At 41.0% G+C, this 16270-nt stretch overlaps 1 protein-coding gene across 1 annotated transcript in view; it reads right to left on the bottom strand.

Moving 5' to 3' along the window:
- Positions 1-268: 268 nt before the first annotated feature.
- Positions 269-16270, bottom strand: part of LOC138032472 (ADAM 17-like protease) — a 30405-nt gene continuing 14403 nt past the window's right edge. The window contains exons 11-21 of the mRNA XM_068880173.1: positions 15322-15429; positions 13201-13206; positions 11974-12098; positions 10849-10918; positions 9106-9235; positions 4967-5134; positions 4143-4350; positions 3036-3203; positions 2361-2414; positions 900-1921; positions 269-587 (exon numbers count right to left, since the gene is read on the bottom strand). Of these exons, the coding sequence (XP_068736274.1) occupies positions 1745-1921; positions 2361-2414; positions 3036-3203; positions 4143-4350; positions 4967-5134; positions 9106-9235; positions 10849-10918; positions 11974-12098; positions 13201-13206; positions 15322-15429 (1214 nt within the window). The 3' untranslated portion in view covers positions 269-587; positions 900-1744. The remainder of the gene's footprint in view (positions 588-899; positions 1922-2360; positions 2415-3035; positions 3204-4142; positions 4351-4966; positions 5135-9105; positions 9236-10848; positions 10919-11973; positions 12099-13200; positions 13207-15321; positions 15430-16270) is intronic.

The raw sequence follows: 16270 nt of genomic DNA, 5'->3' as shown, positions 1-16270 counted from the left end.
GGAAGCCAATTCCAGGGACTAGAGCGTGACACGGTGTTACAGTTAGAAACGACAACTTCCGGTAGTTGCAGTTTACCGTGTCAAGTGGGCCATAAATTTATGTTTCGAAAGATTGCAATGCATGGGTCTTTCGAAAAAGAAGGGCTAGTCATTTGTGTTATTGCTGGTTTGCTTGCTTTTTCGTGACTGTGATCTGGAAACTTGTAACTTCCAAAGAATTTTTCTACTACTTACATGCTGATCCATGACAGGAACGACAATGGAACAGTTTCTTCATGTTTGCTACGTTTTTTAATGGCAAAATACAAAGTCAATTCCAACAGCATTATTTCAAGCCCGTCAATAAGCTTTCGAAAAAAAAAAAAACAACCACTTTATTTAAAAAAATTGGAACAAATAATTATAAATACGTTTACTAATGCTACAACAAAGGAAACAGACGCTCGAAATCCAATCCACTGACCGCAAGCGTGTGTACCCTTAAATGAAATAAGCAACAAGCTCAGCCTTCCTCTTTCCTAGCAAAAAACCTCTTGTCTTATGCTTAAGGTGCGGCTAATCGAGTTATGAAGAGAAGAGCACAGGAACTTTTAAAAAAAGTAAAGTCTCCGCTTACGAGCCAGAAGGCTCATCAGGCCGGCGCTTATCTCCGGTTTCATTAGCATGAAGCGACTAGGAGTATTTATACTCCCCCCTGGATGGGATGCTAGTCCATCGCAGGGTTACCCCCAGCTTTACGCCGGTACCCATTTATACACCTGGGTGGAGAGAGGCACCGTGAGAGTAAAGTGTCTTGCCCAAGAACACAACACAATGTCCCCTGCCAGGCCCCGAACCCGGACCACTCGATCCGGAGTCGAGCGCACTAACCATGAGGCCACCACGCCTCCCACAGGAACTTTTAGAAGACTAAAATTGCTCTCAGCGCACACTTTCCTCGTCAGTGCTCGCTAGCGTGTTTCATGACTTGATATGCGCACGCATTTAATGTTGACAAGCATGGATCGCTGTGTGTACAAAGACGCATTCAGATCAATACCAATATTGACCCCCGAGCTCTTCTCTTTTGCGCATGACTGAAGAGAAGAGATCTGGGGAACCGTGAAACAAAATGTTTTCCATTGGTTTTCGCGAAGAACAATGAAACGCGTCTCTGATTGGTGCATGCATGTTAGCACGAAGAGTGAGCAGGCGTTTTTGGCCATAACAATCCTACGGCGCCTGTTCTTCCGTATAGAGTTTCCCAGAGCCTCTGGTCATGCGCGGACATAGGATCCGAGGCTCTGGTGACGAGAATGGAGCAATACAACAGCGTTGAATCATAAATCCAACTGTCGGAGACAATCAGTTTGCCATTTAAAAGTGGTACCCGTCAAAGACAAATTCACTAAGAAGTCAATGAAGCCGGAATAGGAATGCAAACCATCCCCTCTTCTTGCATTAAAATATTGTAATATAGATTTGTTAAAGTTTTTATTACGTTCAGAGGTCTTAGCCCTTCCCTTAGAACGATGATATAGATTACTTCCAATTCCACCCCATCAGAAGCTAGTTTTTTTTAAAGCAATGACAAGGGGTGCTTCAGGAAAGCTCTTTAAATCGACTCAACATCGCTCTCTTGTGCTTTACGACATTGAGTACAAACAAACTTCCAGCACACTTAAGCAACCAGGTTCAGGATCCATGGTCCAATTTTTAGACGTGCAAAAACTGAAAACCCTGTCACGTGTGATTTTAAAGGTTGTCAAAAGTGAGTTTCTCTCTGTCCAATGTGCTCCAAGTGAGGGATCCTGTTTGTTTTGATATTCATAGCCTTCAGTTTGTATGGTTTGTGGGCTTTCGATGATCTGGTAATGGACTCTTGTCTGTAAATAAAATTTCCTTTGCTGGTAGGCTTAGGCTGTCGTAACAGTTTTGTATTCTGTGGAGACAATTTCAAATAAGGTTAAAGTGCCGGTATAAATCAACGAATTGGTCAGTGTAGCAAAAATATGGCCGCTACACGGAAATAGCCTGAATGGGCTCGACTACCAGCCGCTGTTTCGGGAAAAGAGCCAACGCTTAATCTCGAAACCACCCGAACTCGAGAGGGCGGCGGAAATCGGGAAATCGAGCCTAGAGGGGGTAGTGATAGAGGAAAAAGAGGTTGTCACCACAGAGATATAAAATTTCGCGGTAGTAATAATCACAGATTAGTGAAGTGCCTGCGATTTGCGATTTTGAGGCAGCTCTTTTCAGTCGTTTGGTCGTATGAATCAACAGAAGTCTTCTGTGGGTATAGGGATACGTCGAATTTTGTGCATAAATTGAGCTTTTGATGAGACACTTGGGTGATTAAATTCATGAACCAACTACTTTACCTTAATATCCCTCCATTCTGCATCAAGTGCCTCCTGTTTGTCACGCTTTCGATCCTAAATAAACACAGTATCAGAGTCACTCACTGAAGCCAAGAAACAAAAATTTCAGCTTCACGTTTGGCTTTTGCCGTGAACGTGCTTCGTAATCTCTTTACTCTCTCTAATGTTCTTTGGAAGAGAAAAGGCAACCGAAGGGCGGAGGGAATTCGGGGGGGGGGGGGGGGGGGTGGAATGAATGCTCTAACCTAGTGGGCATTTTCGACACGGCCCAAAACGTTAAATGTACGTTTAAATTGGGACACAAGATCCTCCATCCGACTCCCCCGTCTTCGCATGGGGCGGGGTGGGGGTGGGGGAACTTAAATGCCTAGGACGCCACACGGTTTTTGAGCAAAACAATGCCTTTGCGCTTGTGTCTTGACATTTTCTATAATTCGTTCCCGTTCTCAGCAAATGGCCAAAGGTTCTATGAAAACTAAGAGCACAGAACAGCGAATCCTTGCTATTCTTTCTAAGTTTTAATACCGTTGACAAGGTCAAAGGGGATGATAGCAAAAAGTCTGAAAAATGTGAACAGGTAATTTAAACTGATGTTTCGATGAGGTCGCAGACTTGGGATGGAGTCCAGTTCATTTCAGTCCACGCCGTAGGCTCTAAGAAAACAAGAGAACTTACAAGACGATTGATATAACAGCTAGCAGGAATCCAAAACAATAGCGAAAACACCACTACAGTTCCAGCCAAGTTGTCTTTCATAAACTTAGCGACTATGTTGCTGTCCAAGGTTGTAAGGAAAGTCCAGAATCTTTCGACCAAATCTTGCGTAGTTTTCTTGCATTCGCCCTGAAGAAAAACACACGTTTGCTCAAGCCATAAGCGAAAGACAATTTGAAGGCTATGGACATTTTAGCAGTCAAATTAACTTTGTGTTGACGAAGCGTAAAAGCTGTAAATGTTCGAAATGTCAGTATACGTTTAAGACCCTTTTCATGTGACAATTTTATGTGGCCAAGAGAAAATTAATGAGACAGAGAGGGTGTCACCCAGTCAAGCCCTTCGGATATGTCATTTTAGTTAGGTTATTCTTAGATGTCACGAAAACGCAAGTCTGTTTCCCGAGACATTTGCAAAGTCAGAGAATTCAGAATGACGTTCCAAGTGGAATTGAGGCTTGTTGACGAAAACGAGTTTCAGAAGCAAGGACGCATTGGTTTATCTTGCCCCAAATCCTGGAGTTGGAGATAGATCCTACAATTTATAGTGAATCTAATGGCTTGTTGGATGAAGAGCCATAACACAACCGCCAGAGAAATTCGTATGACGTCATCCTTTACAGTCGCTGACTGCTCGGGAAACAGACTTCCGATCTAAAAATAACTGTTGTGAAATTTACATATCCCGGCCATCGTCCCTACTCTCCCTCTCTCCCTCATTTTCTCTTGATGTGGCAAATACATTTGATCGTGTAGATAACACAACAAACAATTGTCGACAATTCGCAGTTAAGTGGGTGAACAATGCCTTTGGACAGCAGAGATAAAGCAGGCGAGGTTGCCTGAGCTCACTAAGAGGCAGGAATTTGCCACATTTTATACAACAAATAGTCGACACGAGCAATTTTTCGTATTTGACAACTTTTATTTGTCACACAAAAGCTAACACGCCAGCTTTTCAGCAAATACGGTTGCCACATAAAAGTTGGCAAAATTTCCTCGCCTACACGAGCAAATAAAAATTGTCGCCTAAAAATTGCACGGAGCTTTTAAGAGTTCCAGTTTTTACCTCAACGCAACTTCCTTGGAATTCCCCTGTCTGACAAGACCGCCCATCGGGAATAAATGTAACGACTGTTGCATTGCCTTTGTATGGTCGACATGCTCCAGCCACAATGCAGCACACTTTACAAGCGTTTTCCTGATCGGAACATTTGCACGGTGTAAGATTCTCAGCAGCACAAAAAGACAAGCATTCACCATAAAAACATCGGCCACTGAAAATCATAAAAAAACTCACGACATGACAGATTCCTTGTAACTTAAGTGCAGTAAAATAAATAACTGTAACTTTAACTTTAAACTTCAAAACGAGGATTCACTCTTCAAAAATGGCCGTAACAGAACTGTCATTTTGCCTGATTGGAAACATATTACAGCAGCCAAACCACACAAACTCAAGCCATCATTTCTCCGAAAATTTGACTCGTCTTTCGAGAATACTAGACTCGTCACGCAATCACAATCGCAATCCTTCTTTTTTGCTCGTCACGCAATTTACTTTGCATGACGATCCAAGGGTTTTTTTTGTGTACGCAAAACAAGGTTGCGTGACGAGTCAATGTCTACAAACAGGAGACAACGGTTGATCAAAACATGGCGGCCAGAGCACGTGTAGTCACGCCTCCGTTGCAGACCATCTTTTGGCTTGTCACGTAATCTCAAGTTTTCTTCTCCCTTATTGCTACAGTAGTTACGCGATTAAGGTTGCGTGGCAAGTCAACATCACTTGTACGAGGGAGCGGTTTGTTGCAAATGTGCTGGCCCGAGCAAAACAGAAGGAACAAACACCTCGGTTATCTCGGCGTCTTGGAGAATTCAGACAACACCAACCTGTCTAAACACTCAGTTCCATTATTCATACTCTCTGCTTCTGGACACTTTGGGCTTGACCCGTTACAATAGGTCTCTTTCTTGCAAGACGCGGGATCCTCTTCACGGCATTTGATGGAAGTATCATTAAACATACAGTTTTTGCAGCAAGGCGAATCATAGCCGTCACTAAAGAATGAAAGGCAATAAACTGATTTAACTGCTGAACAACATAAATCACGTTGCTCAGTTGACTAGTCACGATAGACAAGGACAATACAATGAGCCTGTCCGACACAAAAACCATTCAATCAGCCCTCAGGTTAGCGCGGGATAATGAGTGCGAACATGTTACAATGATAGTTGTTTTAAGCATGTGATTGGCTGACAAAGTTGCGCGTTATTTCCAGGCATCTCTTTGAGCAATGTTATGCAAAGCAGCTTCAACATGATAGAAAGAGTGCATTGCCAATGGATGCAAGGTAAGGCGGTGTCTCGCATGGGACGTCAGTCCTGTTGCACCTATCCCTTTTCGGTTTTGCTTCTTTCTTGTTTTTTTCGCCCTTACTTACAAAAAAAAAACATACCAGTTGAGCTATCAAGTTACCTGGGAGCTGGTCACTTTGTGAGTTCAAGATAAAACTGTAGAGGATTGAGATACCGTAAAATTCCGGTTATAAGCCCTGGGCTTAGACAACTTCGTAAGGGGTTGTGGGTGGGCTGATATACAGAGGGGCTTATATCCTGGGGGGCTTATATGCGGAATTAAAACACGTTTCGAAATGAGCCACAGCAGTGTTGATGGAAATACGTTTTTAATTTACTACTATTTAATTAAACTTTCAAGCCTCGTTATAAATCGAATGCATTTCAATTTTAGGAACAAAATCAAAACTTAACAACGTGAACGTAATCGGAACGCAAGAAACCGGAAGCTCAGAGTTCATCTTCGCTGTCACTGTTAAAAATATTAATGTCTAGTTCACGGCGGCGAGGCTTCGTGCACTTAATACTCTCAATTATTATTATTATTCAGCGATCTTTCCTAATTGTGTGTTTGAGGTAGTACAGGGTTCTGGAAGAGTACCGGTACTTAATAATGAGAGAACAAGGAAAACTAGAGAGGGGTGGGGGGGTGGGAAATATCCGGGAAGGCTTATAACCGGATGATTTTTTTTGTTTCCAAGTAGATGGGCCTATAACCGGAATTTTACGGCATATGAAATACAGAATATACGAAGGGAGCGGATAGGATAGGACAAAGAAACCCTGGTGCAAATTAAAAAACCTACTTGAAAACGAAAGAGCATAATGAGCGTAGCCTTCTACCATTTGAGTCAGTGATTACCAAAAACAACTTTAGTCCATATATATCCAGAAATGCACGCGGATTTCAATAAGCGTCACAACGTGTTCCCAAATTCAACATCACTCGTGTCTAGGCTAGCCTGCACACAGGCTCTCCGTGCGTGGAATGGCGCGCGGTTAACAGCTGGGGTATTAGAGCGAGCTCCAAATCCCAAGCTATGCCACGCACGGCATACAGGCAATTGACGTCACAAAGACAAGTGTCCCCTAAACTCTGCTACTTCAGTAAAGATTAAGGCCTGGTTTTCACTAGCGACGCAAGCACAAGCGCATTTACTTAGTTAATTAGTGTCTATTGTTCTAACAAAAGGCCCTAATGAACAACAAGCTACTGAGTTTGCGTATGCTACTTGTGTTTATGCTTGCATCGCCAGTGAAAACCAGGCTTAACAGTTGCATTTACTCAAACCTAAAAATACCCTTATTGTGGAAATAGGTAGGAAAATGCTTAGACTTAACGGGACACTTTGAATTGGATCAAAAGTGAGCGAAGCTAGTGGTCAAAGCAGGATTTAGACCCGTGATTCCCAGATCGAAAGCATTCCTCTGCCCCCAACCATTCGGCCATGCTTTCCAAGGCCGCTATGTACACACGATTACAGCCTTTTTTGGGGGGTGCAAATTCACTCAAAAAGTTCCCTGCTAGCAGAGGTCTGTTTTCTTTTGCGTTCGCTGGGCTGAAGAGTAAATGGACCTCAGCCATGGGTCCTCACTGTGTTGAGCATGCGTGGTGGTTATTTAGCGACTGAATCCTCATGTGATGCTTGTGATGTTGTGTGAGCTCACAGCGTGCAGAAATAATAATAATAATAATAATAATAATAATAATAATAATAATAATAATAATAATAATAATATCAACATTGACAAGTGGGGAGAAGGGTGAAACAATAAACCACGGAGGGGTTGGCGCAGTGGTAAGATCTCTGCCTTCCAACCCTAAGGTCCCGGGTTCCATTCCCGGTTCAGCCGAGACTGGATTATTTGGCGACCTTCTTTCCCGCTAAAGTTCACTCAGCTTTCCATCCTTCCGAGGTCGGTAAAATGAGTACCAGCATGCACAGACTGCTTAGAAGCGGCTGCAATTTGCGCCTGTATATGCTTCCAGTCCGCTGGGGGTAAATTGATCATTGTAAAGCGCCTTCGAGACGTTGTGATAAGGGCGCTATATAAATGCACCACTTTACTTTTTTTTTTTTTTTTACATTATCAGTGAATGTAACAAACTGGCGTAGAAAGAGTACAAGAGAAGGCATGACAATATTGCCAGATTGGTGCACTGGAAACTCTGTTGTAAGGACGGTATAGACAGAAGTGAGAAATGGTATGAGCACCAACCAGAAACGGTTGTGGAAAACGAAAGTTTTAAGATCTTGTGGGACATGTCCATCCAGTGCTACTATATCATCGCAGTCAGAAAACCAGACATTGTTGTTGTAGAAAAGGAAAATAATAAGGTAATTATTGTGGATATTGCGTCACCGTGGGACCACAGGGTGCATGAGAAGGAAGGTGAAAAGCTGGAGAAGTACCAGGAGCTAAAGAGAGAAATTAAGAATATATGGGGGATCAGACATGTAGAAGTCGTACCGATAGTTGTTGGTGCACTTGGAGGAGTAAGTAAAAGGTTAGATGGATAGCTTACCAAGCTAGGGATTGCTATCAAGAAAGGACTCTTGCAGAAAACAGCCTTGCTAGGAACAGCAAGGATCCTAAGAAAGGTTCTGGAAAACTAAACAAGAGGGAATGACCCAAAGGACCTTTGGCCATTGGCTATGGCTCGCTCCTTTGGTTTAAATGCGATATAACATCTGCCAGAGCGTAAACGCCATGAGATGATAATAATACTAATAATAATAATAATAATAATAATAATAATAATAACAACAACAACAACAATAATAATAATAAAGAGGGGAGCCAAGAGTGGATATAGAGGTACTACTGATAATTTATTGATTAACAGAATGGTGATACAGGACTGTGTAAGAGGAAAGTGTAACAGCATGGCATGGATAGATGTAAAGAAGGCTTATGACTCGGTTGATCACAAGTGGTTAAATACCCTGATGGCCCTTCACAAGTTCCCAAGCTGGATAGAAGCATGTGTAAAGAACTTGTATTCCTCGTGGAATACCAGAATCGTGGCAAAGACGAAGAATGACCTGCAAACGTCAGCAAAGATCCGATTAGAAAGAGGACTCCTCAGGGTGATGCTTTGTGCCCAAGACTATTTACATTATGTTTACACCCCGTGGCATGGATGCTCAAAGCGGCTGAAGGATATAAGATAAGTAAGCCTATCTCCACTAAGATCACAGACCTTCTGTACATAGATGACCTTAAAGTGTTTGCTGCTTCTGAAAGTAAGTTACACAAAGTGCTGACAACTACTCAAGCTGCAATGAGAGACATCGGCTTAGGTATAAACCAAAGAAGTGTTCCATCATCGTGAAGCGTGGCAAACAAGTATGTGATGGATCAACAGCGAAACTAGACCACTCACCCAAGATAGGAAGTCTGAATAAGGGTGAACGATACAAGTTTCTTGGCGAACTAGAAAAGCTGGCCCTACAACAGGCAGCGAAGATATATCTTCAGAAGGTCTTTTTCCTGTACTAGTCAGTCCAGCGAACGCAAAAAGAAAAGAGACCTTTGCTCGCAAGGAACTCAAAAAGGAAAACAAACAAAGAGTGAAGGGACTCAAAAGCAGACTAGGAAGGGAACCATCCCAATTCCTAAGTTGACTTTTAGTGGACAGTCAAGCAGGAGTACTGGGCTAATTTTCTTACCTGCACAAAGCCTTTGGTTGTAATTTGCAATTTTTAGTGCAACATTTTGTATCTTTGGGTACAATGCCACCTGGATCACACTGTTCCTTGGCTTCAGTCTTGAAGTTACCACAAATTTCACTTCTTGGCTCTTAAAAAACAACAACAACAACAACAAGAACAATAGCATAGTGATTTGAGTTACAACACATTTGGTAAAAACTTGTTTTTTTTTCACTAGTGCAATCAGACAGAACTACAATCATGGACAACATTCTTGGGACACATTTGCACTTGTGACTGGGGTGGAAACGACGACAGCTACGGCAATGACAACGCCAAAAAGCAGTAATATTATTGGTTAAAAGACGAAAAAAATGATCGTGCTGCACGAGCGGCACGCATTTTTGTACATTTCACTCCTGTACTCGTCAAAACTGCAACGTGAAATGACCAGATTTAAGGTTTTGACGACAACGTGGTCAAACTACAGTGAATCTTTCCTTCTCTCTCTTTACTTCAAATCCGTACATACCAATCTGGTTATAGGACACTTCGCCCATATTGTACAACTTAAGGACGGTGTGTACTAATTCAACGGTATTTTTGCGCAGTTTACTGACTATGCAGGAAAAGCAGATCGTGACAAGCGTTATTGAACTCCAAAAAGAAAATTGGGGGGAACCACACATTTTTTGAAGACAATTAATCAACAATATTTGTAAAAAGCTTTAAAATACAAAGCAATGTATGGCGTAATTTGCTACATTGAAGCTTAATTATCTCTGAAAAATGCATGATTACCCCCAGTTTTCTTTTTGGATACCAAGAGCACTTGCTAAGTTCTGCTTTCTCCCCATAGTTTTGAACCGCGCAAAAATATACCTGTATTAATAAGCACCGCTGATAGGAAACCCAAGTATCTTGAGATGCGCAGAACGTATGCGCAATAGCAATAGTAGGCACCGTCCTTAAGCAAGATGGAAACATTGTGAAAAACTTAGGATACCTCAAACCAATACATGTAGTTTGAAGTGACGTTTTCTTCGCCGTAGCCACCGTGGTTTCTTAAACTCCCTACTTTTTACACACACGCAGAGAAAACAGTCGCACAAGACTCAAAACAACACGTGCCCAGCCCTTCCTCCCACTCCACCCACAATGTTGTAACCCTGCACCCGTTTTTTTCAGATTGCAATGGAGTTGTAAAATATGGCAATGCTTTTGGAAGTAATTCTGAAATCATCGATAATTACAAGTTTTGCACGACAGTCCCAAGGAATTTTCATCCACGATTGTAGCCACTGAACTTGTCAGTTGAAACGTTAACTAGTAAGGAGGCATGATTTGATAAATGAGAAGTACATTCCATACAAATGAGAACGTTTAATTTTGGTTTGCGAGCCAGTTAGGAATTGCTTAATCGAACTCAACAAGAGCACTCACAGAATCTCCTACAAAGTTAAACCTCTATTGCTGCAATTTATTAGGATGAAGAGACAAGACCGTAAAAACCAGGAACCAAATTCCCTAATCGTTGTCCCCAAAGTTTTATAGACTAGTTTCGAGAGAGACAGGAACTATGGTTCACCGTCTCCATAAAAGAAGACATGAAAGTCTAGCAATTTGCTGATGTTGCCTGACAGGTCGCCTTTCCCAGTGTAATCTTCCGATCTGGCTTTCAGCCTACGATCCCCACAGGGTAATACAGTGCCAGTTAAGCTACCTGGTTAGCGGATTTTGCATTTAAGGGTATTCGTTTACCTGTAAAACAGAATTGCGACTTAGTCTGCAGCACTCCAACGATTCTGCGTTTGCTGCATGGGGAGAATTCCTACTGAGACACAATAACAATGATTGTAAAACTCATTGGTAATTCATAATGGTGACGGCTGACAGAAAAGCAATATTAACTGTCACCGGCCATTGTATATAACTTCTATAAGAGGCATAATTACAACAGTATTTATCACTAACGACGCCAGACACTAATAAGAAACTTAAGTTCTCATTACAATGTGCTGAGTAAGAGGCCCTAGAACTCTGTCAGGAGTGGTTCATCTCCCAGTGAAACTAAAAATACAAAAAATGCAATGTCAACCAACCAGTTATAGTAGTTGGGGGCAAGTGCACCCTTTGTATTGTTGGCCAGATAAACCGGCAATTAGCAAAGGTGGTTCGTCTCGCCAATTGTGGGTGTTCATGAGTAAGATAATCATAATTTGTAACTGACAAATGAGATGATGCAGGTTTAAAACATGGGTGACATTTCACAGGTCAAGTTGACTACCCTGCTCCACTAGTGAACCACTAAGCCAAAGGCATCTCCGAGACCTGCTGAAACAGCATTTTATTAGAGTGATTAGGGTTTGGAGGCACTTTTATTGCTGTTTATTTATCTATAGCACAGTGAAACTTAAACTGACCAGTGCTTTAGACCAGCCGAATAACATGGTAATGCATAATGAGATACATGGTACTATACATTCGCAAGGCATCTCCTTAATTAAGCCTAAGAACTTCATTTATTACTTTTTGACTGTAGAACTGGCTTAGCGAGACATGGTTAGAGCTTCACGTTGTGACGCCTATGTACTTAGTAAGGTGGATCCCATTACGTAGCTGCTCTGAACAACCCTCAAGGGATAGGTACAGCTATAGGGAAAGGATAGTACACTGCCATAGCTAAGATTTTGGGAAGTAGATCCAATGATGGGTCTTAATCACACGACAGCCATATTGAGTCCCGAAGGGATTGAAAACTTCTGCTTTTGCGCACCGAAACTCGTTTCCAAACATTTCAACTCCAGGTTTGTGATACGAATTCTATTGTCTATGGACAATATGGCCCCCGTGCAAAGAAGGCCCATAGATGTACATTTTCTTTACCTTGTTGTTTGGTAGCTGTCCACTAACGGACGCAGGATACATGATAAATTTACCACCCTGTGCTTTGGTATCAGCCGGCGCACATTCATCAGTATCTGGATCATGTTCACTACCAAAATTGTGGCCTGTAAGACAGCAATAAATCATACACCTTTAGTTTGGACAATCTTTCTTTTCACTTTTGCTTAAGATTCCTATTCATCTTTGACCACACACAGACATCTCAGTCGTTTGGACTATGCCAGTTGCAAGACCAACGGAAGCAAAACAATGTAAAGAGGCTTTATTCTCACTGTTTTAAAGCACGATTATTATTCTCTCTATTGAATATTGAGTGAAGCTCCAGCACTTGGCTAAGAAGCCTGACTTCTGGCTGTTATACACAACTGTGGTCTCATTCACATAGAAGCCCTTCAAGCTAATCTTGCCAAGCCGACCACATGCTGGAAAGGTCAGACCACAACACCGGGAACACTGTCCCCTACACTTTCCGAAAAGCGTGTGGGATCTTTAAAACATCCCACAGAGTTAATGAACAAGGGCTGTGAGATAGGACCTCCGGCTTATCGTCCTTATCTGAGAAGATTAGAAAGTCTAACCACTTGCAGGTGTAGTCACAAAGGCAGCACTTTCTCCTCAGTTATTTAAAGACCCTGAGTGTTGGTCCGGTCTTTTTGTGTAATAAAGCTAATGCCCAAGAGCCTTGCCCGTAAAAATGAAACTGACCTGAATCCAATCAACTTAACTTATAATTCACATAAGGGTCTTGCATTTAATTCAGGAGCCGGGTGCAGTCACACACCACCGTATGGACTGGAGGAAAGTTCAACACGCCATTCAAAATCCCATTCTTCCTCACATTGTAATAAAACAGCATTGCCCATGCAGTAGTCTTAAGCTCTTTTGCCTCAACCGCCACAAAGCAATGCCAACTGACCATAACTTAAGAAGCGACCATATTCCATTATAGACAAATTAATGCACATTTCTCTCTGACAGGATGTCTTTCGGGCATATTATGGTCTTAATTTACAATCATCCTCCTATTAGTAGTAACAGATGCACTTTCCAAATATATCTTGGTCTTTGCAATAATTAGCATTATACATTTGAATAAACTAGCTCGACAGCTACATCCATAAACCAAGAAACTAAATATCATCATTAAGGATACTCAGTAAAACAAAATTTCTAAGACAGCAAAAAAAGTTACATTATCACACTCACCGATTTCTGTTGAGGAAGCAAGTGGACAAAGGCAACAATAAATGAAATGAAAAAAGACAACAGTTAAATATAAAATTGAAAGGAACTTTCATGCTCTTCAAAATAAGCTTTTGTCAATACAAATTATTGAATTTTAGAGTCTCTTTTTTACTTTGTGTCTACTGCACTTGCACAGGTATACATAGACTGAAAAAAACAGGCTGCAAAGTTTTTGCAGTATTCCTATGGCAAATCATCTTTTTATAAGCACCAATACATTGTCACATCTGTGAATCATTTGTTTGAATGACTGCTTTCACAAGAAGCCAAATCGTGACATGTAACTTGAAGGAATAACTGTTGAATATTCACACAGTAATGATGCCTCATCCTTCACTCAGTCAATTTTGACCCTGGCCAAATGTCTTGTGTTTCTTCCGCCTGTCAGCGGAGAAAACAGAAAGGAAAAGAGTCTCTACTAGCGGAGAACATCGAGGATTGAGGGCAATGACAGTAGAAGAATCACAATGCTTTATTTGCCGAAAATAGTAACATTTCCCCAATTAAAAATGTAATGTCATAAGGAGATTTAATTTATTTAAGTAATCTCAAATATCAGCTTTTGAAAACTCTCCAAAGACAATGGTGACATCACAAGAGAGGTGATAGTCTATTAGCTGTCAATAAATGTCACAAAACTAAAAGCCTGCAAGAGCAGACCCCTTTTGCTGCACACATGCTGAGCCCTGTGCCCAATAAGAATGATTGCAAGCAACAACAACAACAACAAGGTTTATTTGTACTGTAACTAGCTACAATGGAGGACAAAAATCCTTGGAACAGATATAGAAAACCTTCCTTCCAGATCCTTTACTTTTCAAATATTCAGATGTAGCATAATATGCACTTCTCTAACCACGTGGATACCGCGAATGGCCCTCCCTTCCCCCCTCCAAACAATGTTGGAATGAGGAAACTCTTTTAGGACAGGATAAAGTGTACAGCCTCACACAAACTACAACATTGCTTGGGGGGTGGGGGAAAATGGGAGAAATTAAGGGAGATCATGTCAAGTGTCCTAAGAGTTTTGTCCCCCATTGTAGCTAAATAACCAATAAGTGAATGAAAAATACAAACAGTAGCTGGTCTCCCAAAGCAAGCGATCTTTTTGTGGTACTTTATAAAATGATTCACCCTTCACAGTAAAAAAGTGTTGTGACCTGGGATTTCTTCTAAGAGTCAATGCCATATGAGGGTTGAGTTTGTTAGTTCTCCTTTCTGCTCAGAGAAGGATACTCTCTCAGGGTGCTCCACATTTCCCTCATCAGAATTCAACATTAAAATTTTGGTTACTGGACTAGATCTGTTACTAATGAGAATTATTATGTTAAGCAAGCTAGAACTGAAAATATGAAAAGAGCATTCTTTAATCTCATGTGCCTTGATTTGAAACAGCATTCCACTCTCTATCAAAACACTAAATAAAAATCAATTTAAAAGTCAACTAAAGAATAAACTCCTTGAAATCCTGAAAAACGAGGATGATTACAAAAGAATTTCTGATATACGAGTACAATTCTCAAAATCATAACATTGTATGTCACTCTTAGTACTGAGTACAGTCTGCCTCCCCGTCTCCCTCAGGCTATAAACCACAGAACAAACTAGATTGCTTCAAGGTTTGTTCTTTGGATATTATTTATAAGACTTTAAAATTTTCTTTTTTTCCTCTTTTGCCCACCTTGAATAGACCCTTGCTAATTGTGGGCAAAAGTCTGTAAGTTAGAAATTTTTAGATCTAATAAAGAATGTTTAAATTGTTGATTGATTTGATGTGCTATTAGTTGATTTGACATCTTCCAATTAGCAGAACCCTATCTTGTGCTCTACATGTACATGTAACCTTGAGGACTGAATAATGTTACAATGATGATGATGATGATGATGATGATTGTTGTTGTTGAGATACTCAATTACCTCAGCTCTATTGATATGGAAAAATCTTTCTTAAAGTCTGCCCCTCTCATGTCTCCATGTTTAGGTGGCAACTCTCATTACAGTGCTCAAGATTATCATCATCATCATTATTATTATCATCAGTAGTAGTAGTAGTACATTAGACACAACAATGTTGGTTATTACCATGTGCAGTGACAATATCAGCTTCCTCTGTAAGCAATTTTCTTCCCCAGTTAACAGTACTGCTGAGCCCAGTATTGAGGTACAACCATGTGTTATTGGTGAAGTAATCTGAAAACACCAGAAACCAAGGAGGCAAAATGTTATTCATTGCAAGTTCTCTTTCTAGGATGATAAGTAAACTACCAAAATCTTTGTCAATTCACTTTGGCATATTCTATTTAATTGGACAGCCTACTTTCTCACTTAGCAAGAGATGTCCAACAAAACTAATCACTAGGGTTTTTTTCTGTCTACTGGAAATAACGTGTATGATAGGCTTTCTTTTTTTATAAGCTCAGGTCGAAAATGAAAGGTTACGTCCAGAATACAAATTATGTGATATTTGATAAGAGGAACAAGGTGTCCTGGACATCTCCTACCCTTCTCTTCAAGTTCAACATAACTTTGTGTCCAGATGTACAGGAGACAAACGTCACTTTACTGATGCCATTTTGAGTGAACACTCTAATTCAGTAGTGCATATTCACAGCTAAAAGCGGAAGAGTTGAGAACACTGCCTTCCACTCTGAGGACTAGCCCATGTACTTACAGCCCTCTAGCTATACCACAGAGGGCAAACCACAACACCAGGAACTCCATGCCAATACTCTTTGCAAATAGTGTGGGTTCTTTTATGTCCCATAAGGTTAATGAACATTGAAAGGTTGTGAGATGAGGCCTATGGTTTATCATCATTAAATGAGAAGAACAGAGAGTAACCATTTCCATGTTACCGTAAACACCTGCAGATAAGTCGCAACGTGAATTTAGCAGCTCAAAAATCAAAAGAAATGCAAAGTTGAGTCTTCGGAAGTCTTTTTCATCCACTGTTCATCAAATGTAAACTCACTAACATTGAAATGGAAAATACTTCAACGTCTTACCCACAATTTTAGCACTTTAACATACT

Source organism: Montipora capricornis, chromosome 14 (genome assembly GCF_036669925.1).
Source record: "Montipora capricornis isolate CH-2021 chromosome 14, ASM3666992v2, whole genome shotgun sequence".
Taxonomy (NCBI): domain Eukaryota; kingdom Metazoa; phylum Cnidaria; class Anthozoa; order Scleractinia; family Acroporidae; genus Montipora; species Montipora capricornis.
Note: the sequence above shows the minus strand (reverse complement) of the source record. Positions and strands in the feature narration are given on the sequence as shown.